Source organism: Pelodiscus sinensis, chromosome 10 (assembly GCF_052426305.1).
Source record: "Pelodiscus sinensis isolate ZL-2025 chromosome 10, ASM5242630v1, whole genome shotgun sequence".
Taxonomy (NCBI): domain Eukaryota; kingdom Metazoa; phylum Chordata; order Testudines; family Trionychidae; genus Pelodiscus; species Pelodiscus sinensis.
This window is the reverse complement of record NC_143061.1, coordinates 51,065,457-51,084,531: the sequence shown is the minus strand read 5'-3', so window position 1 is coordinate 51,084,531 and position 19,075 is coordinate 51,065,457. Positions and strand designations below refer to the sequence as shown.

General features: G+C 44.4%; 1 protein-coding gene across 15 annotated transcripts in view; it reads left to right on the top strand.

Annotated features, from left to right (window-relative positions):
- Nucleotides 1–19,075, top strand: part of DGKD (diacylglycerol kinase delta) — a 72,258-nt gene that overhangs the window by 40,666 nt on the left and 12,517 nt on the right. For 9 of the 15 annotated variants that reach the window (XM_075937419.2, XM_075937417.2, XM_075937425.2 and 6 more), the window contains 15 exons: nt 2,275–2,379; nt 2,905–3,064; nt 4,112–4,218; nt 4,873–4,998; nt 6,822–6,924; nt 7,366–7,528; nt 9,322–9,430; nt 10,208–10,347; nt 11,611–11,695; nt 12,531–12,625; nt 12,732–12,831; nt 12,976–13,249; nt 14,812–14,973; nt 16,430–16,558; nt 17,895–17,991. In XM_075937419.2, coding sequence (XP_075793534.2) covers nt 2,275–2,379; nt 2,905–3,064; nt 4,112–4,218; nt 4,873–4,998; nt 6,822–6,924; nt 7,366–7,528; nt 9,322–9,430; nt 10,208–10,347; nt 11,611–11,695; nt 12,531–12,625; nt 12,732–12,831; nt 12,976–13,249; nt 14,812–14,973; nt 16,430–16,558; nt 17,895–17,991 — 1,955 coding nt within the window. The remainder of the gene's footprint in view (nt 1–2,274; nt 2,380–2,904; nt 3,065–4,111; nt 4,219–4,872; nt 4,999–6,821; nt 6,925–7,365; nt 7,529–9,321; nt 9,431–10,207; nt 10,348–11,610; nt 11,696–12,530; nt 12,626–12,731; nt 12,832–12,975; nt 13,250–14,811; nt 14,974–16,429; nt 16,559–17,894; nt 17,992–19,075) is intronic. The other 6 variants (XM_075937418.2, XM_014577478.4, XM_014577479.4 and 3 more) reach the window with 2 other exon arrangements.

Below are 19,075 nucleotides of genomic sequence, written 5' to 3'. Positions count from 1 at the left end.
GGCTCAGCCCTTAAGGGAGGAAGAATCTTTTACTTGTCTATAGTGACCCCTTCTGTCAGGAGGAATATTGACCAGTTATGAAGAGAGCCACTTTTGCTCCTTTTTGGCCAGTTCTGCTGCAATGAGTTGAGGTAAGAGGAAAAAGAAGGTATCTCCCCACCGAAATAGGAAATGTGCCATAAAGTAAAAAGAAGAGTGAAACAAATAGAGAGGTGGGGGAGGGGAGATGCCAAGAACTAAAATGAGAGAAAAAAGCTTCAGAGGGGTGGCCTAGTTAGTCTGTAACAGGAAAAACTTCAAAAAACAACAAATAGTCTAGCAGAACCTTAAAGACGAACAAAATATGTAGATGGTATCTTGAGCTTTTGTGTCATCTGAAGAAGTGGGTTGCCCCCACGAAAGCTCATGATACCATCTACATGGTTTGGTTGTCTTTAAGGTGCTACTAGACTATTTGTTGTTTTTTAAGTTTTTAAAATGAGAGCGAGGGAGGAAGGAAAGAAATGAGTGAACTCCACAGAGCAGAGGAGTTTGCTTTAATATGGGAGAAGAGATATTTAAGTTTCCTCTAGCTCTTACTCGGATTAATTTTGGGGGAGAATCTTTTTGCCTCATTTGAAAATCGTTCTTTTCACAGGCAAATTAACCCCAACTTCTCAATTATATCTAGATGTATTCCTATCTGGGCACCTTTCTATCCAACTGTTCAGTTTCACAGCATCAAAAAACTTAAATTTTGTTATATGTACATTTAAAAAAATGGACCCTGTCTTGGTCAGTCTTTATTGAAGTCACTACCCCTGGTCTAAGCCCCCTTGAGAGTTTTTTTCCTGGAACAGGTCTCATTAACCATTCCACTCTCTCAATAGGAAAGTTATTGCAGAAATTAAATCTGAGTTTTCTGTATGGATGTTCTGTGCTTAAATGTGACTGTTATTTCTTCCTCAATGATTGTATCCATTTCCAGCGATATATTAGGAGTATATTCAAAGTATGACTTTGTGTTGAAGATTTTATGATTAAACGTGGTTAAAGCAGCAGCTAATGTGCTAGATTCACTGCCCTTCCCTCTTGAGTCTTATTTCTCTCCTATGCTTCTTTAAATTCTGGACACAGCAGATGCTAGTGTTGAGAGTCTGTAGGGGAGATTTTAGGGCTCTTTTGAATTAGTTTTTTAGGTTTGTTATGGAGCAATGTTAAAGTTGAGAGTAGTTAAAGTAGCCCACAATTATTAGCCTGTTATATTCACCTAAACTAAACCATTCTCTCAAGTGTTATCTCATCTTTGAAGTAAATCAGATCAGGCTTTCTGGAGATAAGAGGGTTAAACAGTATGATTATCTCTGTTGGGGAAACATTTTCCTTATTTTTAAACTTATTTTCACTTGTCACAACTCCAAAATGGGTTGATTAAACTATAATCTGTTCGTTTTAGCAAGACCTTATGTTTGGGAAGATTATTGTCAAAATGATCATTAACGGTTTCTGTCTACATTATGAGCATAGTAGAGCTTATAAACTCCATGTGGCCACAAATCAGATAGCCATGATGGCAGAAGCAGCAGGAGAGAGACCACATGGAGTGGAGGGCCTGGAACAGTTTATCAATAAGAGGCAGAGGGTGAGTTAGGTTGCTTCTCAACATTCCCTGTCACTGAGACATGAAAGTGTGTATTGTTGTAGGATAGGATCATATCCTGGTTTTGAGGTTTCCCTCCCATTAAGTAATTGATAGTTACAGCCTTAACTCCACTGTACCACATATTTTGCATAGGAATGTTAGCTGGTAGAAGTTGGCTTGTTGCCTTGTAAACAAAATAAAAATAGAATTTGACTTTATACTGTTGTTCAAATGAATATGAAAAATCCAATCAAATGTTTTTTTTTTTTTAAAGCCTCATCTAGTATTCAAGCAGTTAATATGTTGGCACTGCTGTTGTATGATTGATTTCCGTGTTGTGCTGTTCTTTGAATGGCTCTCCAGTGCTTTTCTCAAAGTCTAATTATTAATGATTTCAGGAGTCGGAATAGGAACAAAAACATCTTCAGCTCTGTAAACACTACTGAAAGAGAGCATTGGCCTCGGAGGCAAGGAGTACCATTAAAGTGTCATTGATCTTTGCTCAGAGATGTACAGTTGATTGCTGAGGCTGTCCTCAGAAGCAATTTGATTTCATGTGATAAAGGTTGTTCTTATTCTCTGGAGTGTTCTCTACTCTCTGTTCTTCCTGGCAGCCCTGGGACTCACCAGCATGATTTTCTCTGTCCTGTCAGGTTATCACCCCATGTCGGAAGCTCATCCTCTGTGCGGATAATAGAAAAGAGATGGAAGATTGGATTGCAGCTCTGAAGACAATACAGAACCGTGAGCATTTTGAGGTAATAGAAGAGCCTTATTATTTACCAGCTGCATTTTGTGCCATTCCTCCCGAACAGTATCTGTTTATGGGATTGACCTAGTGCCCGTTAATGTGAGTCCTTTCATTGACTTCAGTGGGCACTGGATCATATCCAAACTGCCAAACCTCCAAACTGCTACCTGTGTACATCCCTCTTAGAGTGACTTTTCTTCCCTGTATAGTTCCCTCTTGGTGGGTGTAGAACACTTGCCACTGGGAGAGAGGGGGTGGGTGGGTGCAGAACACATGCTTTGCACCCAGTCTTGATGTCAGCCGACCACTATTTCTGTGACTTGTCACACCTGCTCAGGATTGAGCCTACTCCAGGTGCTTGATCTGTAAGAACCTAACTCCTTGTCCTTTTGTGTGCTTAGCTTGCCTAGTGTGTTAACTGCACAAAGCCTGCCCTCTCCCTATTTCCCCAAAAAAGATTGTGCCATTTTTGCCTTTTCTGTCTGTTATGTTTGAGTTTCTCTCTTAGGAAAACTCTCAACCTCCACCTTAGGTTTTACTGTACTGTATTTATTTTAAGTCTACGCAGTATAGTATGGACCATTTCTCAGGGATGCATAACTGGTACGCCTGCTCACATGCTCGGCCAACGTACTGCAATGTGTGCCGGGAAGCATTATCTGGGGTCACATCGCATGGACTCTCATGTGAAGGTAAAAGCACTTTATTGTCTCCCGCTCAGGGCATAGTGCCATGGTGACTCACTACTGTATTCCAAAGATCGTTTAAAACAATGGCGCTATTGTTTGCGGATTACAGAATGGGCCAGAAAAGTGACATCAAATGCACAGAAAGCTATAGAATATGTAAGATTGGAATTATGGGCTTGATCCTACATTCCTTTTGCTTTCAAAGTCCTGTTGGCTTTCTGGGGAATTTTATAGGTGTATAACAAATGCAGGATCCAGTCCTTAGGAAGATGACAGAAAATACATAGTTTTAATGAAGCAAAATGCAGGACAATGTAGCACTTTAAAGACTAACAAGATGGTTTATTAGATGATGAGCTTTCGTGGGCCAGACCCACTTCCTCAGATCAAATAGTGGAAGAAAATAGTCACAGCCATATATACCAAAGGATACAATTAAAAAAAATGAACACATATGAAAAGGACAAATCACATAGTTTTAATGGTGCTTCTTATGCTGTTGGATCTGGCAGTGGTGTGGGGAAGCATTTATTTTTGATCAGCAAAAATCATTGCCATAGAATATTAGAATTTTCCAAATCAGATGTGTGAAGGTGTCTGTTTTGAAGAATCAAATTGAACTTGTATTTTTTATTATTCATAGCAGCAGGTGCACAAAATGTTGGAATCTCTACTCTTGGTCAGCTTGGGCATAGCAGACTAGCACAGCTTCTTACAGCTCATACTTCTAGCTTACACCCATGATGTGTAACGGGATTCAGGCATATTTTACTGTAGCTATCATGTCGTATTTAACAAGGGGATAACTAAGCCTTGTACAGTCCAGCGGTGAAAGTGAGGAGCAACTGTTAGTAGCTAGAGAAAATAGAGGCTTTTAATCAGCTCAGTGCATTTAGCTCTGACTGTTTTGCCATTTCTAACAAGGCAGAGGGTGCTGTCTTTTGGAACAGACATTTGAAACTCTGTTTCTCTGCTCAGGTAGCCCTTTTGTTCATACTGTCACATCGTGTGTTCAGTGGCAGGATTCATTTCTTTTTCCTTCCTCTTTAGTATGCAAGTTTAAAGCTCACAAGCGGTGTGCGGTGCGGGCAACCAACAACTGCAAGTGGACGACATTGGCATCTATTGGGAAGGATATCATTGAAGATGAAGATGGGGTATGTATCAGCCTAGACCACATCCCCTCCGGGTTGTAATAGCTGGAACTATGGAGTTTACTTTGCATGTTTTCCTCACCTGTTTCTTATGAGACGTTAGGGTAGAATGAGTTGAAGCCTTCTTTTCCCCAAGTCCTGATTTGGAAAAATTAGATGGAACTGAGTGGCCTGGGGCTTGCCAATACTCTGTACAATTTATTGTGTGTGGAAAAAAATCAACTGTGTCTTTAAATGCAAATGACATGTAAAGCCACTTGGTGTCAGAATGTGATGCTCTTTATGAGAGAGCCTTCCCATTATTACTTATGTTTTATAAGGTTCCCTAATGGCCAGAGACACCTGTAGAATTATGGGCCAGGAGAACATGGTGATCTGAGGTTGAGTAGTTAAAACTTAGGTTCCCTATATCTCAGTCATGGAAAAGGAAGGATTGTCCAGTGGTTAAGGCACTAGCCTAGGATGTGATACACCTGGATAGAGACTTCCTGGGGCAACTCACTTAGCCTATCCGTGCCTCAATGCCATCTAAATGTGTAAGGTAGATATAGAGGTATTTCTTAGAGCGCGGCCTTGCTTTCCTCGAGCATCTCATCTTTTGTTGTTACAGTTGTAGTCTGGAAACTTATCGTGATTCCCTCTCTAATTGGTTTGCAGATTTCAATGCCACACCAGTGGCTGGAAGGAAACCTCCCTGTGAGTGCCAAATGCACAGTGTGCGATAAAACATGTGGCAGTGTTCTGCGCTTACAAGATTGGCGCTGCCTCTGGTGCAAAGCTATGGTGAGCTGAGTGAATGTGGAGGACCTCTGTGATACCTTCACCTCCTCCCTGCTGGGTGTGTGCATACCTGTGTGATCTGTTACTGCCGTTTGTGTGATGTGACAGTTCAGGTCACGTTCTCATTCAGATGTACTCCTATTCTTCTCCATGTTGTAGGTGTTCTGCAAAGGGTAAGAAATAAGGCTTGTGCCTAATTGCTTCACGGGGGTGTATAGATAAGGCCCGAAAAGATTTTTCACAACCAAAAACACTCCAGGACTTCTTTGCTGCCCGTATATTTGCTTAGAAATACCTGGATTTTCATATCTATCATCTTTTTACTGGAGGTCTTTCATGAAATAATTAAAATTTATAGGTACCATCCTTGGTCCTTAGCTACAAGGGTTGGAGATGATGAATCTTTAATATATTGTTGTTTATAGCTGTGTAGTTATTAACAGAAACAAACAGCAAAGCCAGGAGTTCTAAACCACCTGAATAAAAACCATTTCCTCTCTCGAATCAATGGGTTTCACTTGCTTAAAATCTGTGACGACATAAATCCTGCTGGTTTTTCAGTTGGCTATAGGGATATTAAGGAAAAGGGCAGTACATGAATTTCTCATGTTAAAACTCCCCCAGAAATTATAAAATAACCCCTATCCTGGGCCTTCTCCATACATTAGAAAGGAGCAAAAAGGTCACTAGTCTAATTTCTGTTTACTGGTGCCAAGCACTTTATCAACCTCCTTACTTATCTTAACCCCTCACCATGTCAGTTGCACCTACATTGTGTATTCACCCTACATCCCCTTCTCTCTGCTTTTCCATTCTCCATGTTCTCTCCTCCTCTGTTCCTTCTCCTTTTCCAACTTTTCATTTTATTCCTTCTTTCTGTCTCTCCACTTGGGCCAAAATGTTGAAAACTGGGTGCCTGAAGTGAGACTTCTAATCCAGACTTAGGCACCTGAATGGCCTGATTTCCAAAAATGCTGAGCACTCAGCTGTTCCCACTGAAGTGGGTGAAGTTATACTAGGGAGTAACTTGGCCCTGTGGGTCCCAACATTGTTATCATTCGCTTTTGAGTGTCAGTTGCCCATCTCAGAAGGAAAAGCATCTTGCAGACACAGGAAGGGCTGAGGAGAGTTAACAGAAGAGATGAAAGAACTGTGAACCCAGCTTGCTACATAGGGTGTGTCTACACTGCAGCCGAGAGTGATCCGTCTAGCCCAGATAAACAGACTCTTGTTAACCGAGCTCAAGCTGGTGTGCTAAAAATAGCACTGGGGATGTTGCATTCTGCAGAGACTTGAACTACCCAGGACAGCACGAACCCAAGGAGTTGGGAGGGCTTGAAAGCCCAAGCTGCAAGGTCCACAGTGCTAATTTTAGCAGACTAGCTCCAACCCTGCTAGTGTGAGTTTACCAAGGGCTGGAAGTCTTGCTCACATCTGTACCCTGGGGCTTGTCTACACAGGATTCTCAGGAAAATTAAGATAGTTAACTAAAGGTATGAAGCTAATGTGCATAACTGAGACAGCTTTAAACCTGTTTAATGTAGCTTATGAATTAAGGCAGCTGTACTTAGTGCATGTTTATTTATGTGCATTAACTTGTAGTTAGGCTGCCTATGTCCTCATATAGATGTGTCTTTAGACAGCTTTCTTTAGTCACTTCATACTGTTGATTCCCATTTCTTTGAATCCTTCCTCTCCTCCTCCCTCCCCCTCCCCCCCCCAGCCTCTTTCTTTCCTATTCAGGTCCTGTTTTCAGGGTGGGATGGTTTTCTGCATTGTGGAACAGGACTTAAAGGGACTAGCTGACTACAATTTTATTATTTCAGGTACACACAACATGTAAAGATTTGTTATCAACTAAGTGCCCCCTGGGCCTCTGTAAAGTATCAGTCATCCCTCCCACAGCTCTTAACAGCATTGATTCAGATGGTAAGTATTCACCAGTATCTTCCCCCTTACTCTTTCAGTTATAGATCTTTCAACTAGGTATTTTTACCCCAAGGCCCTGAACTGAATTCTGCTAAAATTTCAAGTAAATCCCATGCTGCAGGTTTTGCCTGAAACCTGTGAATGAATAAGCTCATCAGCGTTGAGATCCTCAGGCTGTTCATTTTGGTATAGCATTCGGTTTATTTGCTATGGCCCCAAAGTTAGGGGCTTGTTCATACTGCAAAATTTGATGGCATGATTGATAGAAGCTTGTTCATGCTGGTGTCGGTGTGGCCTTTACGTATGTCAGCATCTCAGAGAAATTATTAACGTCTTCATCCCTGTGTTTGCAGAATGTTACTGCTGGGAGTGAGGTTGTTTTTTCTTCCTCCCGTCTCCTATTGCTGCTTCACTTTCCCCACTTTCCTTCTTCCCACTCAGGGTTCTGGAAAGCCACTTGTCCTCCATCCTGCACAAGCCCCTTGCTGGTCTTTGTCAACTCAAAAAGTGGAGACAACCAAGGTGTAAAATTTCTAAGGAGATTCAAACAGCTGCTGAATCCAGCACAGGTCTTTGACCTCATGAATGGAGGACCTCACCTTGGGTAAGGAGATGTTCTTTGGCTGAGCAAATTCCCTGAAAATACCCAAGAAACAGCAACAATTGACTGTTTGTCTTTAATTCTTTCTTCCTTTCCACCCCCTCCAAAAACATATAGCAAAGGGTACTATCCTCAGAGAGAACTGTATATATGCAGTATGGAGGGGCTTTCCATAGCTGTTTTTGAGTTACTGATCAGCCAAAATCAGATCTATATTTGAAAGAATTTGTAATTTCCACTCTCCAGTAACTGCAAAACAGCTGAAGGATTTCCCTGAGATTCCAGAAGCTTCCCTCTGGGATGAAACCAAGCATGGAAACTGTCAGCCCCAAAAAAGCATGTATGTGAAGACAAGCATCTAAGAGCCTTCTTGACCTTGCTGTAATTATTGTGTTTGCTGTAATGAGAAATGGGATATTGTGGGTGGCACTCGGACACTGTAAAAGTGATCTGTATAAAAACAGTCACAAATAAATATTATATCCATGGAATAAACTCTGTCCTCCACCTGGACCCTAGAGTCATCACTCCTGGGCTGTTTCTACCATCTGACGCCTCTTACCATCATTCATGTGGGTGAATGCCTTTTTAATTAACAAAGGCCTTCACACTGTCTCCTTTTATGTTTCCCCCAACCTGGCTTGCGTAAAAGCAGGAATTCCAAACCATACTGAGTTGGGCTCTGAGATCAGGCAGTATCCACTCCTGAACCATTTTAAAGCCTACTGGTTTGAGATACCGTAACTACCATAGACATTTAGGCAGGTTGCAAGATATTGGACATAAAACTGAAGCACCCTGATGGATGGAAAAGTTATATTAGATAATTTTAAAGGGATTTTAAATGGTATGTGTTATTTCCTCTCTCTGCCTGCGTGGTTGGATTTGTGGTGCTAAGGCCCATGTCTTCATAGGGGGAGGAAATAAAAAAGGAATAATTTTCTCAAACTTTTAAAATTGCTTTTTTATAGAAAATGAAAATGGCAACAATAAAGTAAATGGTCGGGTGGTGTAAAGTTCACCGAATAATTCCAAACTCGTGCCAACCAAACCAAGCCCCACAATATGCCATCATCTTTGACAGCTCTTTCTCAAGTGCAGTGGTGATTGCATGAAGTAAAATGACTTTTCTGTAGTGCTGTAGTTTATTTAGGACAGGTAATACCCTCGGAGGCTTTACAGTAAGAACCACAGACAGCTTTTAAGAGAGGTTGGATTTTAGGGCTGATATTTTGGCCAATGTCCCTAATAGCCCAGACAAATGGAGATATTACATTGTGGTGGTGCAGGTTTAATCTCCTGCTCCTGAACACGTTCATGTACTGAATGTGTACCCCTTTCTTGCAGTCTTGTTTCTTGCAGTCTTGTTTTTATTGGCATGGCTCTGAATGTGGAGGCAGTGAATCCAGGACAACCCAAATAACCCAGTTGTGTGCAGAACACTACAAATCTCAGACAGGAATTCATTCTGCGGATTATCAGCCTCCAAATATTTGTTTCCTCTGCTGTTGAGACTGAAGTACACTGGTGCTGAAATGGAGCACGCTAGTATAGAGTCTCCATTTGGTACAGTGAATAGATAAGAACATTGCACATAGCTGTATTTATATTTCCTTTTTACCGTGAAGAATTCAAACGCATCTGGGATCTAACAGTGGCTTGTGTTCATTGAAAAATTAACTTCTAGTTAAAGCTATGCACAGCAAAGTTTGTAACCCAGATTGAAATAACTAATCAATCCTGTTACTTTAGTAGCATGTTATTTTTCCCCTTTGTTTTATTTTTCCCCTCTGTAGTTTACGTTTATTCCAGAAATTTGACACTTTCCGGATTCTGGTTTGTGGTGGGGATGGAAGTGTTGGATGGGTTCTGTCCGAAATTGACAGCCTCAATCTTCACAAACAGGTACCTGCCCTCAGGGCATGTTCATGTGTAAAAATGAAGAACAGGCAGCAAGGGGTGAAGAGGTCTCTGATTGGAGAAAAATGCAGTTGTGCTAGAATGAAGCAGCTAAACGCTTCCCATAGTTGGCACTCCTGCAGTAACTTTTGCCGAATGGGGCCGAGCGCTGGACTAACAGTGACCCCTGCCAGTCAGTGCTCCTACACAATTCCCTCCTGTGACAGCCTGGTATAGCTCTGAGCGTTCACTCGGTCTCTGCTCCTGCACCATCCCCGACATAGATTTCTGCCAGGAGAGACCTGGGTCTAGCTCCCAAAGGGCCAGTACTCCTACTCCAGTCCCTCTAATAATTCTAAAAGAGACTGTGAGTCCCTGTGGTATCAGAGTCCAGGAATAGTTAAATACTTTCACTCTGTGCTGTGTTAAGGGTAGAGATTTTCTACCGGAGATCCCTGTGCCATTCCCTTAGGTCAGGAAAGGCAACAGCACCACCAGGTGGTCAAATGGAACTGTTGTGCTCTGCCCAGTTGAAAGGTTTTTGTTGTAGTGGAGAGAAGTCATTCGAATCTACTCCTCTCGCCAGTCACAGCTTAAAAATGGTGGGTGTTTTCTCTCTTGCTGTATGCTTTTCTGGCTGTGGCTATCCTCTTTTGATGACTAGTTTTACTCCGTGATTGAGCTAGGTTGGGAATCAGTGAGGTTCTTCTCAGTGCTGTGTTTGGATGGGTGGGGCTTGTGTTTTCTTTCTGGGTATCAATGTTGATCTTTCTCCTGATGCAGTGCCAGTTGGGGGTGCTGCCCCTGGGTACAGGAAATGACCTTGCCCGGGTGCTAGGGTGGGGATCTGCGTGTGATGACGACACCCAGCTACCACAGATCCTAGAGAAGCTGGAGAGGGCCAGTACCAAAATGCTAGACAGGTGAGTGTCAGCCCAAATACAACATCCACATCTCTGACTCAGGTTTTACCACCGGACAGTGTGCTAAGCTCTGTTCTGAGACAACAGCCTCCCAGGACAGTCATATTGTTCCTGGCGCTTACCTGCCTGAATTACTGACTAGTTCCACCAACAGTTCCCCATTATACTCCTGACCCTAGTTGTTAGCAGGGCAAGGCGTTCTTATAGTCCTTGTTACTATGCAGAATAATCACACCGAGGAGCTATTGTGCAGTATAGAAGTGACTAGTAATGCCTGAAGGGAGAGAGACCTCCCCTTATTGCACATTTACACATACAGCTTTGATGATTGTAAAATGAGTTCAGTGCTTTCAGCCTAGTCCCAAACCACTACACAGTTTGGTATGGATCAGAGGAGATCCAGAGCTGCAGTAAACTCATAGTAGTTAGCTGTGGCATGGATCTTATGCCATTTTGTATATAAGAACAACCATACTGGGTCAGGTCAATAGTCCATTTAGCACAGTATCCTGTCTGCCGACAGTGGCCAATGCCAGATGCTCTAGAAGGAGGGAATGCAACCAGGTAATCCTCACTTGATCCCTCTCCTGTCACCCAGTTCCAGACACATATCTTCTTCCCTATCCTGCTGTATAGTCTTGAGCAACATATCTAGAGGTTGGGTAGTGGATCTGGATAGCACAGTGAAATTGACAAGGTCCCCAAGCCCTGTATTCTAGAAATCTTCTCTGTGTACCTTGGCTGCACTACCATCTGTGATTTTTGCCTTCAGGTGCTCACTCAGGATTGGAAATAGTTATTTCATATCTGCTTCAAATAGTAAAACTAAACTGCAAGCTGAAATGGACATTTGTATGTCTACAGTTTATTTCTAGCTCAAGCTGACACTTAAAGAATGTTTCTGCAGCAGCCTTTGAGAGTTGAGTGATGGAAACACTCATAGCAAAGCCTTCCATGTGTGTCTGAGAGAGACGGTGGAGGTAGCATATAGGGAGTACTAGGGATGTGGGGATGAAAAGGGATTCTTGTTTGGAGGCTATCGCCTCTCCCCCAGTGCAGACCCCTTTACGAGTTGCATGCTGTGACGCTGTGCACCTCAAGGAAGGTGTTCATTTTTTATTCCGAATGTGCATGTGCGTAGCCCTGAATTCAGGTCATAGAAAGAGCCCTTTAATTCTGTCTTAATCCCCACTCGTGTGTATTTCTCATGACGAGGAGGCAGTCAGCTTGGCAGTAATGGTTGCAATGGTTTCATTTCAATAGATGGAGCATCATGGTGTATGAAACCAAACTCCCTCATCAGGCATCAACTTCCACAGTCACTGAAGATTTCACTGAGGATTCTGAGGTACTTAGCCAGCTGCAAAGGGCTAAGGACTGAGAGGAGATTCAGCATCGGGTGGGTTCAGACCAGACGGGGAGTGGACTATGGAGAAGGGAATTTAAATGAAGTGGGCTTAGACTCTGCACAAGAGGGGCGAGGTGCTGTAGAAAAGGATGGGAATTGGGCTGCCGAAAACAATCACCTCTTAAGGAGGTATGAGAGGGTCTAGGGTGCTGCAGAGAGGGGGAAGTTTCAATAGAAGCCAGTGAAGGGCTGTAGAGGAAGGCAGGTTGGGTTGGAAGTTATATTGGCTTTTCCGTACACTGCCAGGCAAGGCAGAATGTTGTCGTTGCCGCTGAAAAGTGTACAACATTCTCTAACGTCATAAAACCCAGTGTTTTCTATTCCCAAGTGGATGGTCCTGAGCCTCAACTCTGCACCACACTGGCAGCTGTAGGGTCAACACAGACACAGGCATAGTGTGTCTAACTGATCTGTACTATGGAGCTCTCAGAGTAAACCCAAAGAAAGTGGAGCGAACAGAAATCACGACCCTGCATCTTAGGTAGACGATGGAAAGGAAGCCCAGGTGTAACACATGGTAACCCTGGCCATCATCCTGGGTGCACTGGGGCAGTGAGAGTTGTGCATTTGTGCCGCTGCTCAGGAGAAATTCAAATGCTGCCCAGCTGATTTGCAGAGCGCCCACAGCTAGGCTTTCTGTTTCTGTTGCTCTTGCACATTCACACATGCCTCCGCATGCACAAAAAAAATTGATTCCACACGTGGATGGGAAAGATTAGAGGGAACCTTGAGCCTGGGAACAGTGATCTTACAGCTTATTCCTGGCTGTCGCCAGGTGCAGAAGATTCTCTTCTATGAAGACTCTGTGGCTGCTCATTTGTCCAAAATCTTGACTTCTGACCAACACTCTGTCGTCATCTCCTCAGCCAAGTGAGTATGCCCAGGAGAGCCTATTTGCAGAGGATGCCGGGGGAAATGTCACCCTGAGGATGGTGGGCAAACCTGTAAGTGACTCTTGCCTGTCTTCTTTGCCCAGGGTGCTTTGTGAGACAGTGAAGGATTTTGTGGCTCGAGTAGGGAAGGCCTACGAGAAATCAACAGAAAGCTCGGAGGAGTCGGAGGTCATGGCCAGGAAGGTATGTTGGAAAAAACCCACTTCAGATGTAGACAGCAGTGGGGGAGAATCATCTGCTGTCAGAGAGAACCAGCTGGTGGGCACAGCAACAGTCCGACAGGCTGTTCCACTGGTACGGTCCTGCACAAACCTTTCGCTTTTGCAGTGCTCTGTCCTGAAGGAGAAACTGGATTCCCTTTTGAAGACGTTAAATGATGAATCTCAAGCCTCTTCATCCCTGCCAAACCCACCTCCCACCATTGCAGAGGAGACAGAAGATGGTGATGGATCTGGCAGTGCTTGTGATTCTTCTAGCGACCGCTCTATTGGATCCTCATGCACTGCCCGTCCCCAGATATTCCGGCCTAGGGAGCAGCTAATGTTGAGAGCCAACAGCCTGAAAAAAGCCATTCGTCAGATTATAGAGCATGCAGAAAAAGGTAAGAGGTGGAGAATCCTGCTTGCAGTTCATTTACCGTTCCTTGGCTAATATACCCGCCTTCCACTGCAGTCTTACAGCTGCCCACACTCCAAGGTTGAAGGCAACACTTAACCAAAGAGTAGAATGGCAAACTGGTTGACCTGCTGGTTTCCACAGCCCATTTACATGTGTAAATACTCCTGTGAGAAGGGCTTTAGAAATACTTTAGAAAGGTTTTGGATCTAATCTAACATCCTGGTTGGCTTTTAGTTGGCACCTGGACAGCTTCATTCTCGTTAGGCCTACTTTGTGCTCACTGGCCTTTGTGGCCTAGCTCCAGAGGAACTCGACAGCTTCCATGCCTGTCTCCCCTGTCTTTTCTCAGCTCCCAATTCCAGTCCCTTCAAATGTGTCAGGCAGGACACCCCCCAGGCTTTTGTCACAAGCCCCAGCTGAAGCAAGAAGGAAGTTATGTATTGGTTTATTACAGACGGGAGGGAAATGCATACAAGTCAAAGAGATTTAAAGTCTCTGCATACCCAAAGGAGGACAGCCAAAAGCAGCCTTAGACTTGGCACTAAGCCTGAAGGTGCAAATCATTGAAATACACCTGCATTTACAACAGTGTAAGTGGGCTGGGTTATCTCTGTCCTTTGCCAGAGAAACAGGAACTGATGTGGAGAGGCTGTGTCTGTGCAAGAAGAAGCCTGTTAATTCCTTCTAGGGGAGATTTTGATTTCTCCAAGCAATACAGAAACATTTGATTTTACCATCCCTTGAACACACTAGTTCTATTGCTTTTTTTTAACCAGTTTGATTAAGTCCTTTGTGCTGTTTCATTTCCAGACACATTTAATTCCTTTCTTCCTTTTTCTTGGTTTATGCCCAAAGCCCCTCTCCTCCACATGATGCCAAATGGCCTTTTGCATTGTCACTGTCTAGGCTGAGCAAGTAGAAATCTGACATGTACAGCCGTGGTCTCTTTCACTAGCAATTCTGGGGAATACCTCATACAAATAAAGGCAGATCCTTTACATTCAGGATAGCTCAAATGAGCAATCGAGCGTATATAGTTATGGCAAGCATTAAGATTGGGCACAGTTTTTCCCAGCACATCACAGCTCTCTTGGAGGTGGTCTCGGTAGAGAGGCAAAGAAGTGAGGGGGCCTGGATAATGAAGTGTCCTCGCCCCACCAGCTGAGTCCTCCAGGTCAGCACTGAGTCCTGGTGTGGGAAAGTCTGTACTGTTGCTGCCATTCATTAATAGATGGATTTTTGCACCTTGAGAGCCCTCATCCTCCCGTTGTTTATGTCTGAGATAGATTTGTTATTGACCTCTGTGGGAGCTGGATCAGGCTTATAATTTGGTATCTTTCGTGAATACGAATGTGGGGTTTTTAAGGAAGGAGTTTTGTGGCTCACTCCATTCAAAACCTTGGGGAAGCTCTTTGGATGACTTCCAGGGTGGGAATTTAGTTTGGGGGCAGCATTGTATTTCCTTGCTGTTTGCCAGCCTGCCCCTTCCATCTGTGCTCTCCTCCCAGCGCTGTAAGACACCTGTCTGTTTCTGTCTCTGCCCAGCTGTTGATGAGCAGAACGCCCAGACCCAGGAGCAGGAGGGCTTCATCCTGGCGCTTTCCACCCCTGAGGAGGGAAAGGAGCTGAGGAACGAGGATAAAATCTCCCTGCAGCCATCACACAGTGGCAGCTATGGAGCTCCCAAAGGGAGGAGCCATCGGAAAGGTACAATCACTGTCAGGCAGCCCAGGTTCCTGAATTTGTACAGGCACTAGGGTTTCCTTTTCCATTATGAGCTTCCCAGTACTTCTGAGCCCATCTCTTATTGGAACCTGTTTTCTTCCAGTGTGAGGTGGGTGATAGTTCTGTAACCTTGGCTCAGAGGCCTCGTATCTCTTCCATGTTCATATCCCTTTTGCCATACAGTCCTCTTCCTGCTCTGAGAGAAATCCCTCTCCGGTCTCTGAGGCTTGGACATGATCTTAGTGTGTGATTTGTGGGACCCCGGAACTTGAGTAGCTTTATGGTTCAGTAGCAGCCAGTCGCAGTGCTGTCAGCTTCTGGTGTTCTCAGCTGTCATCCATTCCACTCCCCTCTGACTTTTTCCTAGTGGACCCTTGCCTTCCTGCAAAGGTACTAGAGCAAGGAACCAACTTGTAATCCCTGTGTCATAATCAGGAGTGCTGACCAACATCCGGTGATTAAGGAGTTAACTAATGTCTCCTGTACCTAGCCAGGTATTGGGTGGTCAGCCAATGACAATGCAGGCAGGAATTTCAAACTGAAAGAGGGGTTTTTTCTCTCTCTTCTGGGTTTAACATTTAGAGCAGTTTTCTTTAAAGAATGAAGGAGATGGGAGGCCTGCCTATCTCCTAGAACAGACTTCTTACAATGTGTAAGTAGGGCAAAGTTTAGATAGGATTTTGTTGTTTTTCCTGGTTTGGGAATTTGGAACTAATGTCTGAGCTGGTAATAGTGTTTTCTCTCTTTTGTAACTAAAGTTTTGGCCCAGGGGGTCCCCTTGAGTACCTAGATCAATTGGTGGCCCTTTCCATCTAGCCACTTTACTATGCTTGCAACTGTAGTTTTGTTTTGATAATAAAAGTTTGTTTTCTTGTTTTAAAAAACAAACAAACCCCCAAACCCTCTCTTCCAGTTTGAAATTCCTACCTGCATTGTCATTGGCTGACCACCTGATATCTGGCTAGGTACAGGAGACCTACTTTACCCCTTAACCACCAGATGCTGGTCAGCACTCCGGAATATGACACCCTGTTAAGTGAGAAACTTGTGAGAGAGCCCTATTTGCTCCGTATACATCCAGAAGTGAGTTGGGACTAGGCCAATACCCATCTGTTTTATTCTGCAACTAGAGCAAAACCTCTCTCATCTCCATTCCTAGTATTAGTTCCACATCTTTTGTGCCTCAGTGCTAGTACCATGCGCACGCGCGCGCGTGTGTGTGTGGCACTTGAGCCAAACCTTGTTGTCCCTTCATGACTCTGGTTCTCTCTTTTTGTGTAACTGTACTTTGTATTGTCTGGAAGGTGTTAATGTTGAGTGGCTGGTAATTTTACCATCTGTCCTCTATTCCTTCATGTTTGTATGGTGCCTGTGTGTGTGTGTGTTTGAGCAATACACAATGTTTGTCAATTGGAGTGTTTGGTGTTGTATTTTGTAGTGTCCAAATCTCCTTGTGAAAGGCTAATAAACAAAGGAAGTTTGTCGCTGGGCAGCTCTGCATCTCTTCCTCCCCAGACAGGAAACCGGGACAACCTGCCAATGCTCAACACAAAGATCCTCTACCCGAGTGAGTGTCTTCCCCACCCCTTCCCATCCAGGCAGCCAGCTGAGCTGGGTAACAACAGCACAGACTCAACTCTCCAGCTGAGGGCATGAAATGTGCTTGATGTCAGTTCACCCAGGCGAATTATAGCCCAGGCCAAGCTGGAGAGGAATCTGTTTGCAGGTAACTTTCCAGCCGCCTTGAATAGTGCAGAATTGGGAAACAATTATAGTCATCCTCAGCTGAGATTCAGACCGATTTCATGGCCGCAGTGCAGAGACAGATGAGTGCAGCAACGTAACAACCTTGGCTTCGTAGGAGGATGCTGCAATGGTAAATCCTTGGAAAGTTCTCAGTCGAGTGCTGGAGCATGCGTTCAGGAGAGGCCCAGAAGTGAAGGCTAGTACTTCCGCTACAAGGCTGAAGTCACTGGGAGTACTTTATCTCCCTTATTCCCATCTCAGAGATCCTCCAGCTGTTTCCATCTCTTGGTGTTCTTAGCAGGTCACTCGCGGATAGCTTTAACCCACGACAGCTCATGCTACCATCTATATGTTTTGTTAGTCTCTAAGGTGCTGCTGGACTGTTTGTTGTTTTTTAAGTTTTTTCTAGTTACAGACTAACTTGGCTGCTACCCCTCTGTGAAGATCCCATTGTGTTCATTTCCGGGGGTTTGTTCTTGTCCAGAAAGAGTCAGAAACACTTTCTCCCTCTTGGTTGCTAGCTGATACCGTGGGGAGCAAGATGCAGCAGCTCCTGAACCGAGTGGTGTGCAGCCTTGATCCCCCCCTTCTGCCCCACGTCAGGCTGAAGCCCTGCTGTGCAACTTGCCTCCAGCAGTAGGAAAGAGCTAGCAGAAAGCTCCCTTCAGCCCCCTCCTCCTCAGGCATGGACTCTGCCACGCCCAAAGCCCCAGAGACCCTTAGGCACTCCCTTCCCAGCTGGATTGCTGACTCTGCCCTGCTGGCGGTGGGGGAGAGAATGTTCTGGAGCCCTCCTTGGTGCTAGGGGCTGTACAAACATAGACACATGGACTTTTATTTTGCCTCTCCCCCATTTAAATAAAAGAAAAGCCAAAGGTGGATTCTCACCACCAACAGTCTGTGTGTAAAATCCGCTTTTTCCTAGAAAGAGCCAAAAATGCTGACAGCCCTTTTATTTGGACCCCGTGCTGGTTGGGGGTCAGCCCTGAGACTTGTGCTTGTAATATGTCCCATTGCATTTATGTCTCAGACCTCTGTCCTCTTGGCTCTGGGAGTAAGTTGCAGTTCTTTGTCCATTGTTAACACACCCTGGTCTCCACATTTAATAAACTCCATGAGATGCCTTACATATAATTTCCTCTTATTTCCTTCACCAGATATTCGTGCGGGTATGTCTGGTTCTCTGCCTGGAAGTTCGGTCATCAGCCGACTGCTGATCAATGCAGATCCCTTTCACTCTGAGCCAGAAAACCTGTGAGTATGCAGAGGGACTGAATGGGAATGAATGGTTCCAGATGAACCTCAGCATCAGTAAATTGCAGCAAAGGAAGAGGATTGGTTAATCGGGGACGTAGGCAGCCCCAGGATAAAGAGATGTCAGCCAACCCTCCTATGCTGGATGCCAGTGTGGGAAGTCAGTTATCTAGGTGCATAGGCATGAGGAGTCAATGCAGAAGATCTGGGGCTTCTAGTGAGAATCTAACCCAGGCTGCCATCCTCCCAGGACATGTGGATGTGAGGGAGTGCCTCTGTCTCCCGGTTAGTGTGATACGAGCATGGCCCAGTGAGAGCTGTCCAGCAAGCTACTCCTGAATTCTCCAGTAAGACCCCTTGGATGCTGCAGTCATTTGTACATTCTGCAGCAGCTCCAGGCAAATGCAAAAATGGGAGTTTTAACTACCCGAGTTGTGAAAGTGACAAATGCAATCAGCATGCAATCCCCTGGTGGTGTTTGTCCCCAGAGTAAGTCTCCTTCATTTGCCTGTGCCCCTCAATAGTCAGTCAGTGTGCTGCAGATCATTACATTGACTGTGTATGAGTGAGATGTATGGGGGAGAAACTGGACAATTTGACTGTGGCTAACATGGTGTTTAGGGCTTTGGGGTCCACGAAGGGATTGGGAAAAGGGTTGGAATTGTGCGAGAAACCCATTTGTTGGATGTTTCACTCCAAATATTTAGCAGTAAAATAGCTAAGTGTTGACATTTAAATCATTATCATTAGTGTTCAGCTCACTGAGATGAGCTGTTGACTTCTCTGAGTTCAGGCTCTCTGCAGAGTGAGACAGAGAGCACATTTTCAACTACGTGTGGTTCACACTTGTTGAAGTTTTCTTCCCATCCATAAAGGTCAGAAACATAACTGCTTCCAAAAGAAATGGTAGACTCTTAAGCACAGTTGTGTGGCACGACAGTGGATTTAACCTCCGATTCCATGGCCAGTGATTGGCAGAATCCACAGAACCTTTTAGACCCTTTCACAGTGTGTCCAGACTGCTCTTTATGGTGTTTTTTATGGGGTAGTTGAATCAGCTGTCACTAGAACACAGAAGATCCTG